Source organism: Neofelis nebulosa, chromosome 13 (genome assembly GCF_028018385.1).
Source record: "Neofelis nebulosa isolate mNeoNeb1 chromosome 13, mNeoNeb1.pri, whole genome shotgun sequence".
Classification (NCBI taxonomy): Eukaryota; Metazoa; Chordata; class Mammalia; order Carnivora; family Felidae; genus Neofelis; species Neofelis nebulosa.
This window is the reverse complement of record NC_080794.1, coordinates 38,659,148-38,675,926: the sequence shown is the minus strand read 5'-3', so window position 1 is coordinate 38,675,926 and position 16,779 is coordinate 38,659,148. Positions and strand designations below refer to the sequence as shown.

Here is a 16,779-nt window from a genome sequence, read left to right as displayed (position 1 = left end):
TAACCTTTGAAAAGAGGGAAAGAATATTGTAAGGAGAAGGAAAGAATATTATAAGAAGGATATATCTCTGATGAATATCATATTTAAATGGTTTATCTGAAGAACCCTAAAAGGAGTGAGGACCAGAGAGGTAAAAGGGAAACCAGCGTGGCATCACTTCTTCTGTGCAGAATAAAGGAATAGTTGGCTATGTCACATGCTGAGAGGACTGGTACTTGGTCCTTAGGCCATATGGTAAATGCTTCCTATGTTCCATGCTGTGGTAGTTGCTATGAGCATACACTGATGAAATAACACAAATTTTGCTCTTGAATAGCTTACAACTTGGTTAGGAAATAAGATACACTGGTATATAGATTGTTTTATTTAATATATTATTTATTAGGTGCCTGTTCCAGGTGCTATTCAGGGTGCTGGGAATACTGGAGTAAAAAGAAATGTATTCTACCAGGAGAGAAAGACAATAAACAAGTAAACCCCAGACAATGTATGATCAAGAAGAATAGAACAAAGCAAGGGGATAAGGAATAGAGAGGTAATAGTGGTTATTTTCAGGGCTACTTTTGATACAGTAGTGAGGCAAATCAGCTCTAAGGAAGTAACATTTGATCAGTGACGTCAGTGATATGATAGTGTGAGCCATGGGAAGACTATTCCAGGTAACAGAAACAGAAAGTGAAAAGGCTCTGAGTTGGAATGAGGTTGGTGTGTTGGGGAAAGTTAAGAAAGTTACAGTGAAAAAGGCACAGGAATGGTAGAGATAAAGTGAGAAAGATCATCACCATTGCTACACATAGGAACTTAATAGGCCACAGTGAGGAAGTAGCAGGCTTGGATAGGAAGATCAGATTGGAGGCTGTTGGGAGTGGTCCAGTTGAGTTTAAATATAAAACCTATAGGTAGAAATGAGTGTTCTTGACAAAGGCAACTAAAGGAATCGTGAATGAGAAGTGCGAAATCAAGGGCAATGTCAGCATTTGAATGAATCTAGGTGACTTAGGAAAATGTGGTACCAGGAGGTGGAGTTTGGAATGATGTTGGTTTGATTTTGGACATATTAGTGTTTCAAATGTTAAAGGGGCTATTTCTGAGACTTTGCCACAAAAGTGAATGACTAGTGGAGTATAGTCGTTGACACAGCATCAGTGGTTACAAACTTGACTGGCAAAAGAGGAGACTGCACTATAGCAGTGACGAGGGAGAAGGTGGAGTAGCAGAATTCTTGATTGTATATTTAAGGAGATACATTTTTAGTTCCCAATATTTAGAGTATAGAATTTTCTTTTTCAGTCTCGCAGTCTTTCTGATTTTTTTTCTCTTTCCTATTTTTTCTCTTTTTAAATTTCTATCTCAGTCTGACTCTACTGTTAGCATTAAAGAATGGGAAAGTGAGGGCTATGAGAAAGGTTAAAGGAAGAGGATCTGCAGTTCTGTGTCTCCATTTCATAGTGGTCTGGATGTCCCTAGAGGAGCTCATGGGAAGAGTGAGTCAATTGGGTCGCTCTCCAGAGCTAGGCATATTGGTACTCTAATCCCCTCCATCTCCCCCTGCTTGCCTCACTGTGTTTACCCAACCATATCCTGCTGTGTGTTAATCCTCATCTTTATGTTTTTTTGTCTTGTCTCACTATAAGGATTCATCAAATGCGAGGAAAAAGCCTTTGGAAACCGGGCACCGTTGTTCCAGCTCCTCTTCCCTCCCTGTCATCCATGACCCTCCTGTGTTTCTCCTTGGTCCCCAACTCTACCCATCCCAACCACAGTTCCTGTCCCCAGATGTCTTGATGCCCAGCATGACAGGGGAGCCCCATAGACCCCCAGGTAACTCTCCCCAAATCTAATATTATGTGCCAGAATGTGGTACTTTTCAGGGATGACCTAGAAAGATCAAATCAGTATACCTACTGGGGGTGGGGGAGTCCCAAGGTGGGTGGTAAAGGGATATGAATTAGCACTTTAAGATCAATCATTGGTTTAGGTGAATTGTGATTGAATTATTACTTGGGCAACATGGTTCTTTGATTTTGGGGGCTCTGGTCTAGATCTTTAGAAACTGAACTGGCTCTATCATGATAAGCTTATAAGTGACCAAGGGGAGTTAATATTCAGTCTTTAGGATCCTCCCAAAACAAAAAGTGTCATCTATAGCTAGTTTCTCTCCTACTATCCCCTGAATCTCAGCTGAGGTATAGTCAGGAGGACAAGGAATGAATGGGAAACCTGGACAGACCCTATGTATGGAATACCTGTGCCATATATACAGACCCAGACAATCCTAGGGAAGGTGGGTAGCATCCTTTTGGCTTTCTTTGACCCTCTATAGTAAGATTTGCTACTTTTCTTCCACATGAAGAGGCTGAATCTATAGCTTAAGGCAATGATTCTCAATGGGAAATGGGAGGTACTACTGGCATCAATTAAGTGGAAGCCAGGATGCTGCTAAACATCCTACAAAGCACAGGGCAGTTTACCTACACCCACCCCCAACCCCCAACAGATAGTATCAGCTCAAAATATCAGTAGTGTTGAGATTGAGAAACCCTGGCTTACAGATATAAATGCCTTGGGGCAGGGAGTGGTTGTGGTTCTAGAACAGAAGAGTAGTATTGCTGATATGTGTCCAAATTTTAGGGAGGTTTGGATAAGCAGGCCTTCTGGGTAGATGAACTTTCTATCACTCAGTGGAACAGCCAGGTAGCCAGCCCCTTTGACAGTTGTTAGGGGCATCTGATCCATCAGGCAGTATTTTAGTGCAGCCTGTTCTGCACTAAATATTATAGTGAATATAGGGGAGAAAGAAGGTAGCTCTCTGTTCTTAAAGAGCTCAAAGCTGAAATAATCAGAATGTGCATGCATATAAGAATATATTGCAGATGTTGATGGGCTATAAAAATAAAGAATGGAAAGTATTTTTTAGAAGTGATTTTTAAAAATTATGTATTTTGTTTTGTTTTGTTTTTTTAAGTAAAGGGGAATTAATGTGTAGAAAAGACATTCTACACTATATATGTGGTAGGAGTGTGTGAACAAAAACAGAGATCTCAGAGACTAAGCAAGAATGCAAGCAGAAACAGATTAACTAGAGTGAAGGTACCAAATTAAAAAAGCAGAGTGATGTTTTGGAGTGGTGGCTCTAAGAGTAGAGTTGTTACACTGAGTATACATTTGCAATATTAGGGAGCCATTCCTGGGGAGGGAGTGGAGGAAGAATTATAGTGGAGTAAAGTGGAAGTATGGCAACATTTACCCAGGTAGGAGGGAAGAGACTTGATTTTGATGTATATTAAGAATTCTTAAAAATGAAATTAAAAGCAAAGCTAGTCTTCTTCCCCTGAGGTGTATGCTCTTGGAGGTGTGGGGAGTTGAGAGGTACAGCCAGGAATGATCCTCTGGGAAGGAGAATGGTTTACTGAAGATGCTTAATATTTGGGTTTCTTTTTCTCTTTTCAGGAACTTCGAGGAGTGTCCAGCAGTTTCTGGCTATGTGTGACAGGGGTGAAACTTGCCAGGGGGTCAAGCACACAGGAAGGACTCTGAACTACCAGAGTCTCCCCCATCGTTCCAGAATAGATGCCTCTTGGGGACCATGGTCAGAGACCAACCAGCATATTGGGGCCAGATTCCTGAGTACTCCAGGGTGCACGCCTCAACTGCCACACACTGCCACACTACCAGAAAGGCGCCAGGGCCTTCAGGTTCCTCATGCTCAGTCCTGGGGGGATCTTTTCCATTCATTCTCCCACCCTCCCATTGTTCACCCTGTGTCTCCACCATCAAGCAATCTTCATGAACCCCTGAGGTCAGCTTGGAATTTGGGTCCTACTCCTGGGTCTCGAGCCCCTGGTCCTCGAAGAGTAGATATGCCCCCTGATGATGACTGGAGGCAAAGCAGTTATGCCCCACAATCTGGGCACAGGAGAACAGGGGGAGAGGAGTTTCTATTTGTTCTAGCAGATGCTCCTGGAAGAGAGCAGATAAGGGCAAGGGCCCTGCAGCACAATAGGTGGTAAGGGTCACCCCTTCCCTTTCCTGGAACCACAGCCTTCTCTGTTAAACTGTACTGTGGAGGAGCTGGCACCCTGCATCCCTGCTAGGGTTGTGCTAGTCTCATCTCAATGTAAGAGTTGGCAGTGTCCTAGGGGTACCAGGAACCCCTAACAAGACCTGGCTCTTTGAGAGGGAATATTTGAAATTCCAATTTCCTTTCACCTAGCAAAAGGAAGCAACTGCGGTTTGGGCTCTATTTGAGCCACTTTACAGATGAATCCATATTACCCCAGACACTAGTCATTTCTTAGGATCTTAGGGTCACCATTTTATTCCTGGATCCTTTATGCCCCCACCTGCACCTGAGCCTTTATCCTATGTTCCCTAGTATACTGCCAACTTCTATTCTTTGTTTTACTTACCTATCCTTATTACCTGACCTTCTGTCTCCCCATATCTCATTCTCAGAGGGACATGTAGCTGTGTGGTCATGGTCCTGACCACATCATTCAGGGCAGCCTGTTTGCCCCGTAATTATGAACGGTCAGCCTTCCCTGTGCCCCGACACCTTAGGCCTAGAATGCAGAGCTGCCAACGTAACATTTGCCCTTCTGAACAGATGGAGTCAGGCACACTAACACACCTTCCTGTCCTCAGCAGCAGAGCCATTACTGCCACTTGCACAGTCACCATTGTAAACCCTCAGAGTCAGCTAAACTATTTTAGGGCCAAACATACTGTTTTTGTAAAGTATTTTTCATTAATAAATCTTTAAGATAGTTGTATTTAATTCCTTGTGATTTAATTGTCTATTTAATGCCTTTTGTATGCTCTTGCTCTTTTATGTCGGGGATGGAGGGGAAGGCCTGAATAAGCAAGAAATATCAATTCCCAGGGGCCTGGGGCTCCCAAAGAGAGGACCATGGCACAAACGTGTGTGTGTGTGTGTGTGTGTGTGTGTGTGTGTGTGTGTATGTCTTTTGACTGAGTGAAGGTGAGGAGCCAAATAGTTGGATATATACTAAAGGTAGGAATTAATGGGCCCCTAAAGTAGAATGGCTTTCCTTGTTATTACTGTTGTTAGTGTATTTCCTATTCCTTTCCTGCTAAAAAACACAACATTACATGCTTTATCCTTCCCTCCTTAGGGAGATTTTTTGGGGATTCAGACACCTCTTAGAAACCCACTGCTGATCTATGTATTCTTGGTGCCCTCCTTCTACAAGTTTGTGCCTCCTATCCCTTCCTTGCTCTCTTCCCGTGGCTGCCGCTACCCTTGCCTTCCCTGTGGAATTTCTGTACTTCCTCTGGTTGTCCTCAAATCATTGAAGCAGGTAGAGCTACTGATGGTGAAGAGGAACAATTATTGCACAGAAACAGCCATTTTCACCTCTGCCTCACTCCCAAATTCTCCCTCTAAAGGATATTTTGTGGGCTCCCTTTGCAAAGAATACCCTTTGGACACTTCCCCGCCTCTTTTATCCCACGTCTCAAGATCACTGAAATTGACAGAAAGAAGAAGTAGAAAGGTGTTCTTTGAGACCTTTGGGCCACTGCTTACCTAATTAACACCATCCATTATGAACAGATTATGAGAATTTAATGTTCAGGAGGATAGCAGGAATTTCTCATGCCACTTGGATTGTATGCCATCAAGATATATAGATCTTAGTGGCTATGCTGATCTCTGCCCTGTGATTCAGTACATCTCCTACTGTCATACACATACCTTCTAGTAACTATTGATTGAACAATCAGTTCTTGTCCCACTACTCCCTTCCCCATGAAGGTCCATCCCTATAAAGTTTCCGTAAGTCATCAGGGCTCAGATTCTGTATGTGCACAGAAGTACCATATGAAATATTTTTTATGAGGAACTAATTTCTCTATGTATCCCTCTGCCTTCCAAATCTCTATTTTCCTAATGGATCAAGAGGGGGGCTGTGTCCTTTTCAGGTGTATACTTTGTCACTTTACAACCCTTGGTTGTCATCCCTTTCCCCTTACCTATTTTGATTCTTAACCCTTGGAGCCTATTCTGCTCTATCTATATTCTCACCCTGTGCCTTCAGACTCTTGACAATTCCAGGCTCTAAACATAAGGGTCAGATAGATTCTCAAACTCCATTTTGAACGGTCACTTCCCTCCAGAACCTACAGTGCCTCCTCTATTTTCCTGTCCCTTACCAACCAAAGTACTCGGATTTGGTAGTCAAATTGTTATACATTTGTTTCTCTATTAGTAGGAGATTCTGAGGTTTGAATAAGTCTCATCATCTTACTAGGAGCTCCATGAGAGCCAATGTCATGTTTCCTAGCGCTCATTCACTGCAGCTACTAGCAATAGATAGCCCTCCCTCTTCAGGGTCTATTGTTTCTGCCTGCCCAGAATTTTAACCTGATCCCTTGGCCTCGTCCTGTTTCTCTTCCAGCCTCAGTAATTTTGCCCAGGTCCCTAGAGTCTGCCCCGCCCCCGCCCCCGCAAGCGCGGTGCATGCCGGTCTTAGCCCCTCTGTAGGGAAAGAGGGTCCGCCATGTTCCCCGGCGGCGCCGCCGCTTGGCTCTGGTAGCCGCCGCCCCCGCCCCCAACCCCGCCCGGCCCAGCGCCTAGCCGAGCCCCGGGCCCAGCATGGCCGCCCCGGAGCCGGCCCGGGCTGCACCGCCCCCACCCCCGCCCCCGCCGCCCCCTCCCGGGGCTGACCGCGTCGTCAAAGGTGAGAGGTGGACGAAGCCCTGGGGGCCTGGCCTGAGGAGCTGTGTGTAAGGGCGGGCGGGAGACCGTCCCCTCCGGAGCGGGCCCGGAAGGGCGGGCGAGTGACTGGCTGCCTCCCTTGGGGAGTGGCCCCTGGGCGGGCCCCTGCTGGGCTGGGCTGAGTCGGTAGCGGCGGCTCCGCGGTCTCCCGCATGCCTTCAGGCCCGAGGCGGGGGTTTCGCTCTCGAGGTCTTCTAGTTGTGGGGGTGAGTCTCCGATCTGCAGTGAGCCCCTTTCTTTTCCTCCTGGGCCTGTCAAAGCGGCCCAGAGGCCGCGATTAGCTTCCTGCTCCGCGACAGCTGCACGCCTGGCTTGCCTGGGCGGACCGAGGGGCTCGGAGACCTTCAGCCACGCGGGGCCGGGCGATGAGCAGTCAGAAATCACCTCGGCTTTGGCCCACGCCTGCTCCCCAGTGACAGCCGTCCGCCCGATTCGCGCCTAGTTAGCGCCAGCCGCAGGGGTTCGCGCTTGGCCCTCAGGTGTCACTCTACGCGGAAACTGGGGGAACCATGTGGGATTGGACAAGGGTGAAGAGACGAGGCAGGATTTGGGGTCCTGGCTTTAAGTGCAGAGAAGATGGAGAAAAGGCAGCATAAAGAAAAAAAAAAAACCTGATCGATAGGAAAAAGCATTTACTTAGAAAACCGTCAACACTGGTCAAAGGCCAAAAAGGGTTACCCCTCACCTTGTGAACACATACCCATAGAAAAAAATTAAATATTTCCAGGTGGGCAGAATACATGTATGTTTACCGACAACAGGTCAGCAGAAAAATTTTAAATAGAGAAATTGAGGGCAAATTGACTGTTGCTTCAGATTTCCATGCTCTCTAGGAGAGCCCATCAACTTCATACACTGCTGTGGAGGTGAAAAACAGAATTTGAAATGATTTTTATTTACCATGCAGCTTGGTCAATACATTGACATCATTTTAGAATAAAGTTTTCTTTATCGTATTACATTTATTTTGGAAAGGTAGATACTTCTTTCGTTTGTTCATTTTCATTCAGCTTCTCAAATATACTGGTACAATGTTTAAACACTGTTAGTCCACTTTTTGCAATTTGACCAGAAATGTTTCCATTAAAATATTTAAGAACAAGAAAACCTTTTTCCTTTGTGTTTTTTTAATTTTAATTTTTCAATTTGAGCCTCCTTTAATGATAACACTGATTTGTATCCAGGCTTATGTAGACAATTTTTAAAAGTTAGTGGTATATCCAGTTGGGCCAGTCATTGGAATGAGCTGATTAAAGAGTTTATGGAATCCTGAGAAATCTGTATAAAAAGAGAAGAAGAGAAAAAAAGATTGGTAGTTCAGGCATTTATCCTAAGTTTTGCGGGGGTTGGGAACAGAGACATGGGCTGACTCTTCTTTTTCTGAGTAGGTATATGAGTTGTATGTTCATTTTTCTGGGCACTTTTCACCCTACTATTAGGACTAGTCACATTCCCGAACAATGAGTTTTTGCTATCCTTATGCTTGTGAGTCTTCTTGGTTTTTGTCATATATATGGTAATGTTTTCCCTGTACTGCTTTAATACGGTAAAAATAAGATTGCAAACATAAGGTATATTCCTTAGGGGTAAGTTGTGAATCCACAACAGTCATATTTATAGGTTATTGGTGTGGAATAAAAGTCATTTGATTTAGGTAAATAGGAAAAGAACTTGTTGGTGTGGAAAATTATACATTTATAGAATTATAAACAGAGCTCATGGATATAAGATCTCATGTGCTTGGTAGTATATTCTTCACCAGGACAATTTTGATTTCGTTATGGAATTCATTAGCAATTGGAAAGGCTGATAAGGATCACATGTTTAGAAATGGTGGAAACAGACTAGTTTGCCCTGCTCATCTCAGCTCTGGCTTCCTCAGAAATACTGGGAAATTCACCTTTCATACAGAAACCATTTTTAGATTTCATCTTCAGGCTTCTTTCTTGCTTGCCTTCTTTCAGTAATTGTACCATAATGTTTTACTTGATGAGAGAGAACACCCTTGCCAGAAAATACATGACCACGGTGCTGGTTCAACTTGTTAAAATCCAGATTTCTTATAAGTCTAGTATGTGCTAGTTTTGGATCTATACCATCTCATAGTAATAATATTATGGACACCATCATTGGCATTGAATACAGGTAGTCTTTTACTTTCTGAAACTTTTCCTTCTTGTCTCTAAATTTTATGCTCTTACACTTCTAGTTAGGAGGCCGGTTTTGAAGGGGATATAGATCTTTCTGTGTTAAAGATCATGTGCCTGAAGTTCACTTTCATGTGAAGTTTGAGATCTGGAAATACTGTAGGTGATTCATGTATTAACGTAATTAGCCTTTTAGTGAAATTATTATATCGCTGATTATGGATGATTAGGTTTCCTGGTTAGTTCAGGCAAATTCATTTCTGAGCCTACTCCAGCTGCTGCTGGCTCAGGTCAAATTCTGTTTGAAAGTTGCAGTAGCCCAATGGTTTAGGTGAGATAATATGCCCTCTTAGCTATTTTCTGTTAAGCATTTTTCTGTTCTTCAGCTAAAATAAGAAGTTGGAAATAAAATAGAAACAAACTAGCAAAAATGGCTAATTGTATCTGCCTAAGTGCCTTACTGCCACATCAGCAAAATTGGTATTGTAATTGAAGCATAAAACCCTGAATTTATGTATATTGCTCTCCCTCCTCTCCCTCCCCTGCCAATTTACTTGACCTGAATTGTCCAGATGCTACCTTTTATTTCCAGATATTTTAAAATACTTCTTTTAAGTGCTTTTTGCCATATAAATGAGGTCCCAGATTTGTAAAACTTGATTGTCTCTTGAGATTATTAGATCTGTTAGTCTTGATATAAAAAATTCACCGTTATCACTTAGAGTGCATTGTCTATATTGTGTATATGTTCATTTAGTATGTACAATGTGACTCACTTTCTTTTGCATTCAATATTTTTTCCTTATTTCCTAGGTTATATTAATCTTATGTCTTAGGTGATCAGACTTTCAGATTGAACCAAAATGCTGAAGTATGTGTGTGTGTTGTTTTTTAAGCTGATACATTTCTGTTGGGCAGACTTACCATTCATTTAGGTTCTATTGCCAGCTGTCCTGCTTATAAATCTTAGGTCACTTGGCTCAAGAATTGTCTAGTACCTTAGTTTTATTAGGATTGCTTATTTTCATTACAGATTTTTAGATGACCCACATATGTTGGGTCACATGGCTACTTCAGTGTTTCTTGCTAGTTCTATTTCATCATATTTTAAAGCAACTTGAATTTTAATTTTTGTTTACAAAATTTATTTTGCAGACTTACCTATCCAAAAAGATAACTTTTTTTTTTAAAGTTCGTTTATTTATTTTGTGTGAAAGAGAGAACCAGCAGGGGAGGGGCAGAAAGGGAGGGGGACAGAGGATCCAAAGTAGGCTCTGTGCTGACAGCAGAGAGCCCAGTGCGGAGCTCTAACTCACAAACCTCGAGATCATGACCTGAGCTGAAGTCAGATGTTCAACTGATTGAGCCACCCAGGCGCCCGTAAAAAGATAACTCTTGAAAATGAGTCTAACATTTTCTTGTTGACCATTCTCTTGAATGGTCTAACAAGGGTTTGTATAGGAAGAAAGGGACCTTGAAGGAAGGGTAGGATATAAATAGGCAGAGGATTGGAACCACTTATTTGTGCAACATTTATTGAGTACCAAAGCATAATTATTAGGCATTGAGGATACAGGCTTGGATTAGATACAATTTAAGTAAGATAGATTCTCTTGGAGTGCTGGCACTCCAGTGAGGGAGATATCATTGCAAATAAATAATATAACAAATTTTGTACAAAGTGCTATTGGAGCTATAAAGAAGGAGTTGACTCCCTTATTTGGAGAAAAAGCATCAGTGAGAGGATTATATTTTGAGGTGAGCCTTGAAGGATGAGAAGAATTTTTCCAGAAAGGAGGTAGGACTGGAGTAGGGAAAATAGCAGAAAGGCATGGAGTTGGGAGAGGGGTGGGGGGTGGGAAGCTTGAAAATTTGTGACAGTAGTATGTAAAGTACCTGGCTGGGAGTGGCAGGAGATGAAGTTGGAAACAGTCTTTTGTACACTAAGTTGAGGAGCTGAAACTTAAGCTAATAATCAGTATAGTCTCTGGATGATTAAGAACACAGGCTCTGGAATCCAATTGCCTGGGTTTGAATCCTAGTTCAGCCTTAATAACCTCTCCACTGTAGACAAGATACTTAATGTCACCAAGCTTCAATGTTCTCATCTGTAAAACAGAGTTAATAAAGTATTATTATGGGGTTTTTGAAGGATTAATTGGAGATGGACCAAATAAAGTACATGGGCTGGCACATGATAAATATTCAACGAACGGTAGCCATTATTATTATTGAACGTTTTAAAATAGAAGAGTGATCCAGTATCTTGGTTTTTGAAAGGTAATATAGTATTGTGTAGAACAAAATAATAGCAGGGAAGATGCTTGGAGTATCAGAAGATTGGGGCATCTGGGTGGCCCAGTTGATAAAGCATCTGACTTTGGCTCAAATCCTGATAACACAGTTTGTGAGTTCGAGCCTGGCATCAGGCTCTTTGCTGACAGCTCAGAGCCTGGAGCCTGCTTTGGATTCTGTGTCTCCCTCTTTCTCTGTCCCTTCCCTGCTCATGCTCTGTCTCTCTCTCTCAAAAAATGAATAAGTGTTAAAAAAATTTTTTTAGAGTATCAGAAGATTAATTATTGAATTTTAATTTTCTTTAATTTTAATGTTTTTATTTTCAAGAGAGAGAGAGCGAGAGAAACCAAGGGAGGGGCAGAGGGAGAGAGAGAATCTGAAGCAGTCTCCAGGCTCTGAGCTGTCAGCTCAGACCCCAACGTGGAGCTCAAACTCACGAACCATGAGATCATGACCTGACCTGAAGTCAGATGCCCAATCGACTGAGCCACCTCGGTGCTCCTAATTATTGAATTTTAGGTAGAGTATTCCAAGTTTGTAGAGTGGACAAAATTGAAAAGATTGTAGGGTGCACTTGAGTGGCTCAGTTGGTTAAACATCCAACTTTGGCTCAGGTCATGATCTCATGGTTTGTGAGTTTCAGCCCTGCATTGGGCTTGCTGCTCTCACTGCAGAGGCTGCTTTGAATCCTCTGTTCCCCTTTCTCTGCCCCTCCTCTGCTTTCTCTCTCTCTCAAAAACAAATAAACATTAAAAAAAAAAAAAAAAAAAAAAAACCTTAAAAAAAGAAGATTGTAGCAATTCTAGGGGAATAAAAACTCTTTCTTCAGCATCTCAGGAGCAAAGTAGTCCAAGGACAAAATGACCAAAGCATAAATTAAGGGAATGAGATACCAGATATGATACAAATTTTGAATAATATTAGAAGGTAGTTCCTATTGGATCAGTGATTGGGTATGGGAAGAAAAGAGCAAAACTTTTTAAGTAGACAATGATCAGACTAATTTTGCTTTAGGGATTAAATTGAACAATTGTAGTTGGAGGCAAAGATTGGAATGGCATGTAAAAGACTGGGAAGGTCAAGTAGAGAAGGATCTTAGAAATAAGTTTCAGGCTTTTTATTCCTCCTTATTCCCCCCCCCCCCCTTTATTCTTTAGTTCTTAAGAAACTACACAAAATTTTTGAGTAAGTTAATCTAGCAGTAAGTTAATCAAGGGGAAGGGAAAGTAGAGCTGAGTTAGATTTTTTTAGTACACAAAATGATAAGAATTGAACTAGTATTGCAGCGATGGAGATACAAGAAAATGAAGAGAATTTGAAGAATCAATAGGACTTGGAGTCCTGAAAGAGAACAATGACACCAAAATTTTAAGTCCCAGTGACAGAGAATGATGATAACCATGACAAAAGTAAGATAGGAAGGATAACCAATTTTGAGGGAAAGGTACTATATTCAAATCACCACCACAGACTAAAAGGAATCCAAGGAATACCTTGAAATTTTGAAGACTGTGCTATAGGTTTTATTGAATCTGTTCTTAGAGGATGTGGCCAGTGCATGCTTCTGTCTCTAGCACCTGGGTGGGTTATGCCCTTTTTCATGATGAGAAGACTTTTTGTCAGAAGAGCATTGTCATTTTGTTGGTATAGGACAGATTGTACTGGAGTAGCATTCTGACCTCAGTTTCAGCCATGATTCTGCCCCTTACTAGTTGAAACACTTGAGAGAGCCATTTAACTTCTCTGAACCTGTTTTCCCTTTTGTGAAATAGGGATAAAACCTGCCCTACTAAACCCCCAAGATGCCTCTGAAAATCATGTAGGATTATGTATGTGAAAGTACTTTGTAAACAAAGCAGTATAAATATACTGTCATTGCTATATAGTGTCAAGATATACAAGTATTTTAGAAACTATATCATTAATTTAGTAGACATTCAATGGTAATAGTGTTCTAATCACTGTGTAGTTATGAAAGACATAGCCCCCTCCCTTCCAAAGAGTTTATAAGCATGTAGGGGAGACATATTTACAGTGTAATTGTTAAGTGCCATGATATAGGTCTTCATTATATGCTATGCTATAGGACCACAAAGGAAGGGACACCATTAACCTAGTCTGGGAACATGAAGAATTTTCAAGAATTGGAACACTGAAGTGACATTTAAAGACAAGGAGAGGTTAGGTAAAAGATGGGAACAGTGTACCCCCAAACAATAGGGTGTTTGAAAGTATGGAGATTAAAAATAAATGATGTAATTTTAAAAATGAAAATAAGTATCTGGAGTGTAGAATGTATCTGGAATGTGAGGTAGTGACAAAAGATGACGGTTGGAAATGTAGGCAAGGTTCAGATCACAAGGGATCTCGCATGCCATGTGAAGATAAAGAACTTGGATTTTGTATAATAAAGCCAGTCTTGAATCAAGAGAAGGTTGAGATTTGAATTTTAGAAAGCATATTCTGAGTGTTGTAGAGTAGACAAAATTGGAAAGATTGTAGTAATTCTAGAATAGAAGCCCTTATTCAGTGTCTCAGAACCAAATGAGCAGAAACAGTTCAGGTAATTATTTAGGACCTATTGGCCATGGAGGGTGAGAAATAAAGAGAATTCTAGGACAATTCCTTGATGGGAACTATGGATAATGGTTTAAGGGGGAAAATCACACACTAAATTTTGGACATACTCAATTTGAGATATGTATGGAAAATCCCAGTGGAGATATTTGATAGTTTACTGGGAATCTGGAGTTTAGGGGAGGGCTTTCGACTGAGCACTCTATTATTTGAGGGTCCTCAAAATGTAGATTTTAGTTGAAACTGTAGTTATGAATGAGATCACTAATTCAGAGCAGTATGATAGGAGAGCCAAGGACAGAATCATAGGACACACACTTGACATTTAAGGATCGGGAGAAAGACTAGAAGTCCATGAAATAGACCAATCAGTTGTGACCAGAGAAGTAGAAGAAAAACCAGGTGAATGCTTTCAAGAAACCAAGAGAGGAGAGAGTTATAAGGTGGAGGAATAGAGCAGAAACCAGATAAATATGGATTAAGGAAAATAGACAAAAAGAAAAGGAAGATACCCATTGCAGATCTTAATACCCTTTCAAAAAGCTCAGTTCTCAAAATAAAGGATATATGGCAGAAACAGGGATGAGGAGTAAAAGAGAGTTACTTGTTTGAATTTTTAAAAAATTTTTTAACATTTATTGTTGAGGGACAGAGCACAAGCAGGGGAGAGCCAGAGAGGGAGGGAGACATAGAATCTGAAGCAGGCTCCAGGCTCTGAGCTCTCAGCACAGAGTCTGACGCAGGGCTCAAACCCGCGAACTGCAAGATCATGACCTGAGCCAAAGTTGGATGCTTAACTGACTGAGCCACCCAGGTTCCCCCTGAATTTTTAAGATCATAAAGATTTAAGCATGTTTAATTGCTCAAAGGAAAGACCCAGTGGAGAAGCAGAGGCAGAGGAAACAATAGAATCATAGGAGGGGTGGAGGGGATGACTGCAGTTAAGAGGTTGGGGGAGTGGGATTCAGGATACAAATAGTGTTTAGTAAAGGATAGGAGTATCTCTTCCTCAGATGGGGAGAAATTTAAAGATGCATACTGGTGTAGACGTGTGGATGGAGAGGAGCAGGGAAGTGAAGTTTGGTCTGAAGGCCTCCATTTTCTCTGAAATTGGACACAAAGTTGATTTACTGAGTAAGAGATAAAGTGAGTGACGGTTCAAGAAAGGGGACCATTTGAAATTTCTACTGAGAAGCATGGGAGACAGAATGTTTAATAAGATTGCTGAGAAGCGCCAATGACCAACTACATTGGGGACCATGAATTTGTAGTAGCACAGAGCCATTTTGATGATTTTATACTTAGCACCCAAGTTTAGAAGCTAATTCATCCAAGAATTGCAGTTTTCCCTTATAGGTAGAATAAGACAAAAGGGCAAAACAATTTAGAATGTTGTTTAGAAAGTGGGTGAATGATGGAATACTTTAAAAGTATAAGAAGCAAAGGTATCCGGAAGGGAGTTGATAAGGAGGGGTTGTCTAGGTTTTTAATACAGTTGAAGAATAGATGGAGTAATGGGAGTGGAACTGAAAGGTTAGGAGGTTTTAATCATTGAGTGAGAGATTGGAGTTCAGGATTTCAGAGGTGGAGCAGTAATTATGGTCAAGGCTGAGGAGTTGAAGTGGAGTGGAACTCAAACTTCTCAGTTCTTATGTTTTAGGTAGATCATTCTGCATGGACATTGATGGTGAGATTTAGCATGGAGAAGGCCTGCAAGCCAGGAGCTGGAGTTGCATGTGAGAAACGACTAGAAGTTTAGAAGATGGCAGGGACAAGGATAAACTATCTAGAAGGCATGAGCCTCAAAGGAGAAGGTATTTTTTTCTTTAGTGGAGTGATGAAATTGGAAATGGTAATGCAAAGCAACACTTAAGACTAAAGCCTTCTCTGCTAAGAGTAGTGGTGTGTGGAAAAATGCACAGCATCTATTTTGAAAAAAGGGTTTGAAAAGTATTATCCTTCAGGATAACTAAGATTTAATTAAGATAAAGAGATGAAGACAGCATTACTGTGAAGATCTAAAGTGTGTGTGTGTGTGTGTGTGTGTGTGTGTGTGTGTGTGTGTGTGTGTGTTGGGGGAAGAGGGATGAGTTAAAAAAATAATGAGGTACCTGGGTGGCTCAGTCAGTTAAGTGACCAACTTCGGCCCAGTTCATGATCTGGTGGTTTGTGGTTTGAGCCCCACATCAGGGTCTCTGCTGTCAGTCCAGAGCCTGCTTTGGATCTTCTGTCCCCCTCTCCTTTTGCCCCTCCCCCATTCTCTCTCTCTCTCTCTCAAAAATAAATATTTTTTTAAAATGATGGGATTTCTGGAGGCTTAAATGAAAAGGATTGAGAAGGAGGAGAACAGCCAGAGATAGCATGGTGTAAGAGAAATATTGAGAAAAAGTCAGAAATGTAGATGACAGGAGAGACTTTATTTGGATAGTTGCCAATAATGGCAATGATCAGAAGCACAGGCCTCTGAATGATTCTTTGTAGTAAAGTTGTTCAGTTGGCATAGGCTGCATGTACCCCAGTTAGTGTTGGCGGCCTTGTAGGGCTAGCTAATACTTTTGTAGCCTTTGCTTAGAGTTGGGGAATAGGAGTTAGTTGATTTCTAGGATTCCTTACCCAGTAGTAGAAAAAGTGTATCTGTTCTTCCCCTATCCCTGGTCAATACTATTCCTGGTTTGTTTTTCCAACTTCCTAAATTAAAACTTGCTTTATACATTTTTTTAGTTGCCATACATTAAATCTGAATGAAAATAACTTGTGAATGTTATTGATTACTATATAGATGTGTGTGCCTCATGCCAAAATTTGGGTTAAAGGAAATGTTTCAACAGAATAGTTGGTCAAATGAATATTACCAATTCAAGTTTCCTAGTGTTGGAAACTTGGTGATTTGAGATTATTTTGTAGCTCTTTATTCTAGCTAATCCTCATTTTTAGCCATCTCAGTTATTGACCATTCACATTACATTTGCATATATTTATATTCTGCTTTTTTCCTATCATAAATATTGGAGAGTAGGAAAA

At 41.4% G+C, this 16,779-nt stretch overlaps 2 protein-coding genes across 30 annotated transcripts in view; both read left to right on the top strand.

Moving 5' to 3' along the window:
- The window catches only part of USP54 (ubiquitin specific peptidase 54), a 132,449-nt gene extending 127,672 nt beyond the window's left edge, over positions 1 to 4,777 (top strand). For 21 of the 23 annotated variants that reach the window (XM_058696712.1, XM_058696715.1, XM_058696718.1 and 18 more), the window contains 2 exons: positions 1,635 to 1,821; positions 3,451 to 4,777. In XM_058696712.1, coding sequence (XP_058552695.1) covers positions 1,635 to 1,821; positions 3,451 to 4,010 — 747 coding nt within the window. In that variant the 3' untranslated portion in view covers positions 4,011 to 4,777. The remainder of the gene's footprint in view (positions 1 to 1,634; positions 1,822 to 3,450) is intronic. The other 2 variants (XR_009252315.1, XM_058696729.1) reach the window with 2 other exon arrangements.
- A 1,737-nt stretch (positions 4,778 to 6,514) lies between these two features.
- PPP3CB (protein phosphatase 3 catalytic subunit beta) overlaps positions 6,515 to 16,779 on the top strand; it is a 58,485-nt gene continuing 48,220 nt past the window's right edge. For 2 of the 7 annotated variants that reach the window (XM_058696739.1, XM_058696738.1), the window contains exon 1: positions 6,516 to 6,701. In XM_058696739.1, the coding sequence (XP_058552722.1) occupies positions 6,617 to 6,701 (85 nt within the window). In that variant the 5' untranslated portion in view covers positions 6,516 to 6,616. Of the gene's footprint in view, positions 6,702 to 16,779 lie in introns of all 7 variants that reach the window. The other 5 variants (XM_058696733.1, XM_058696732.1, XM_058696737.1 and 2 more) reach the window with 4 other exon arrangements.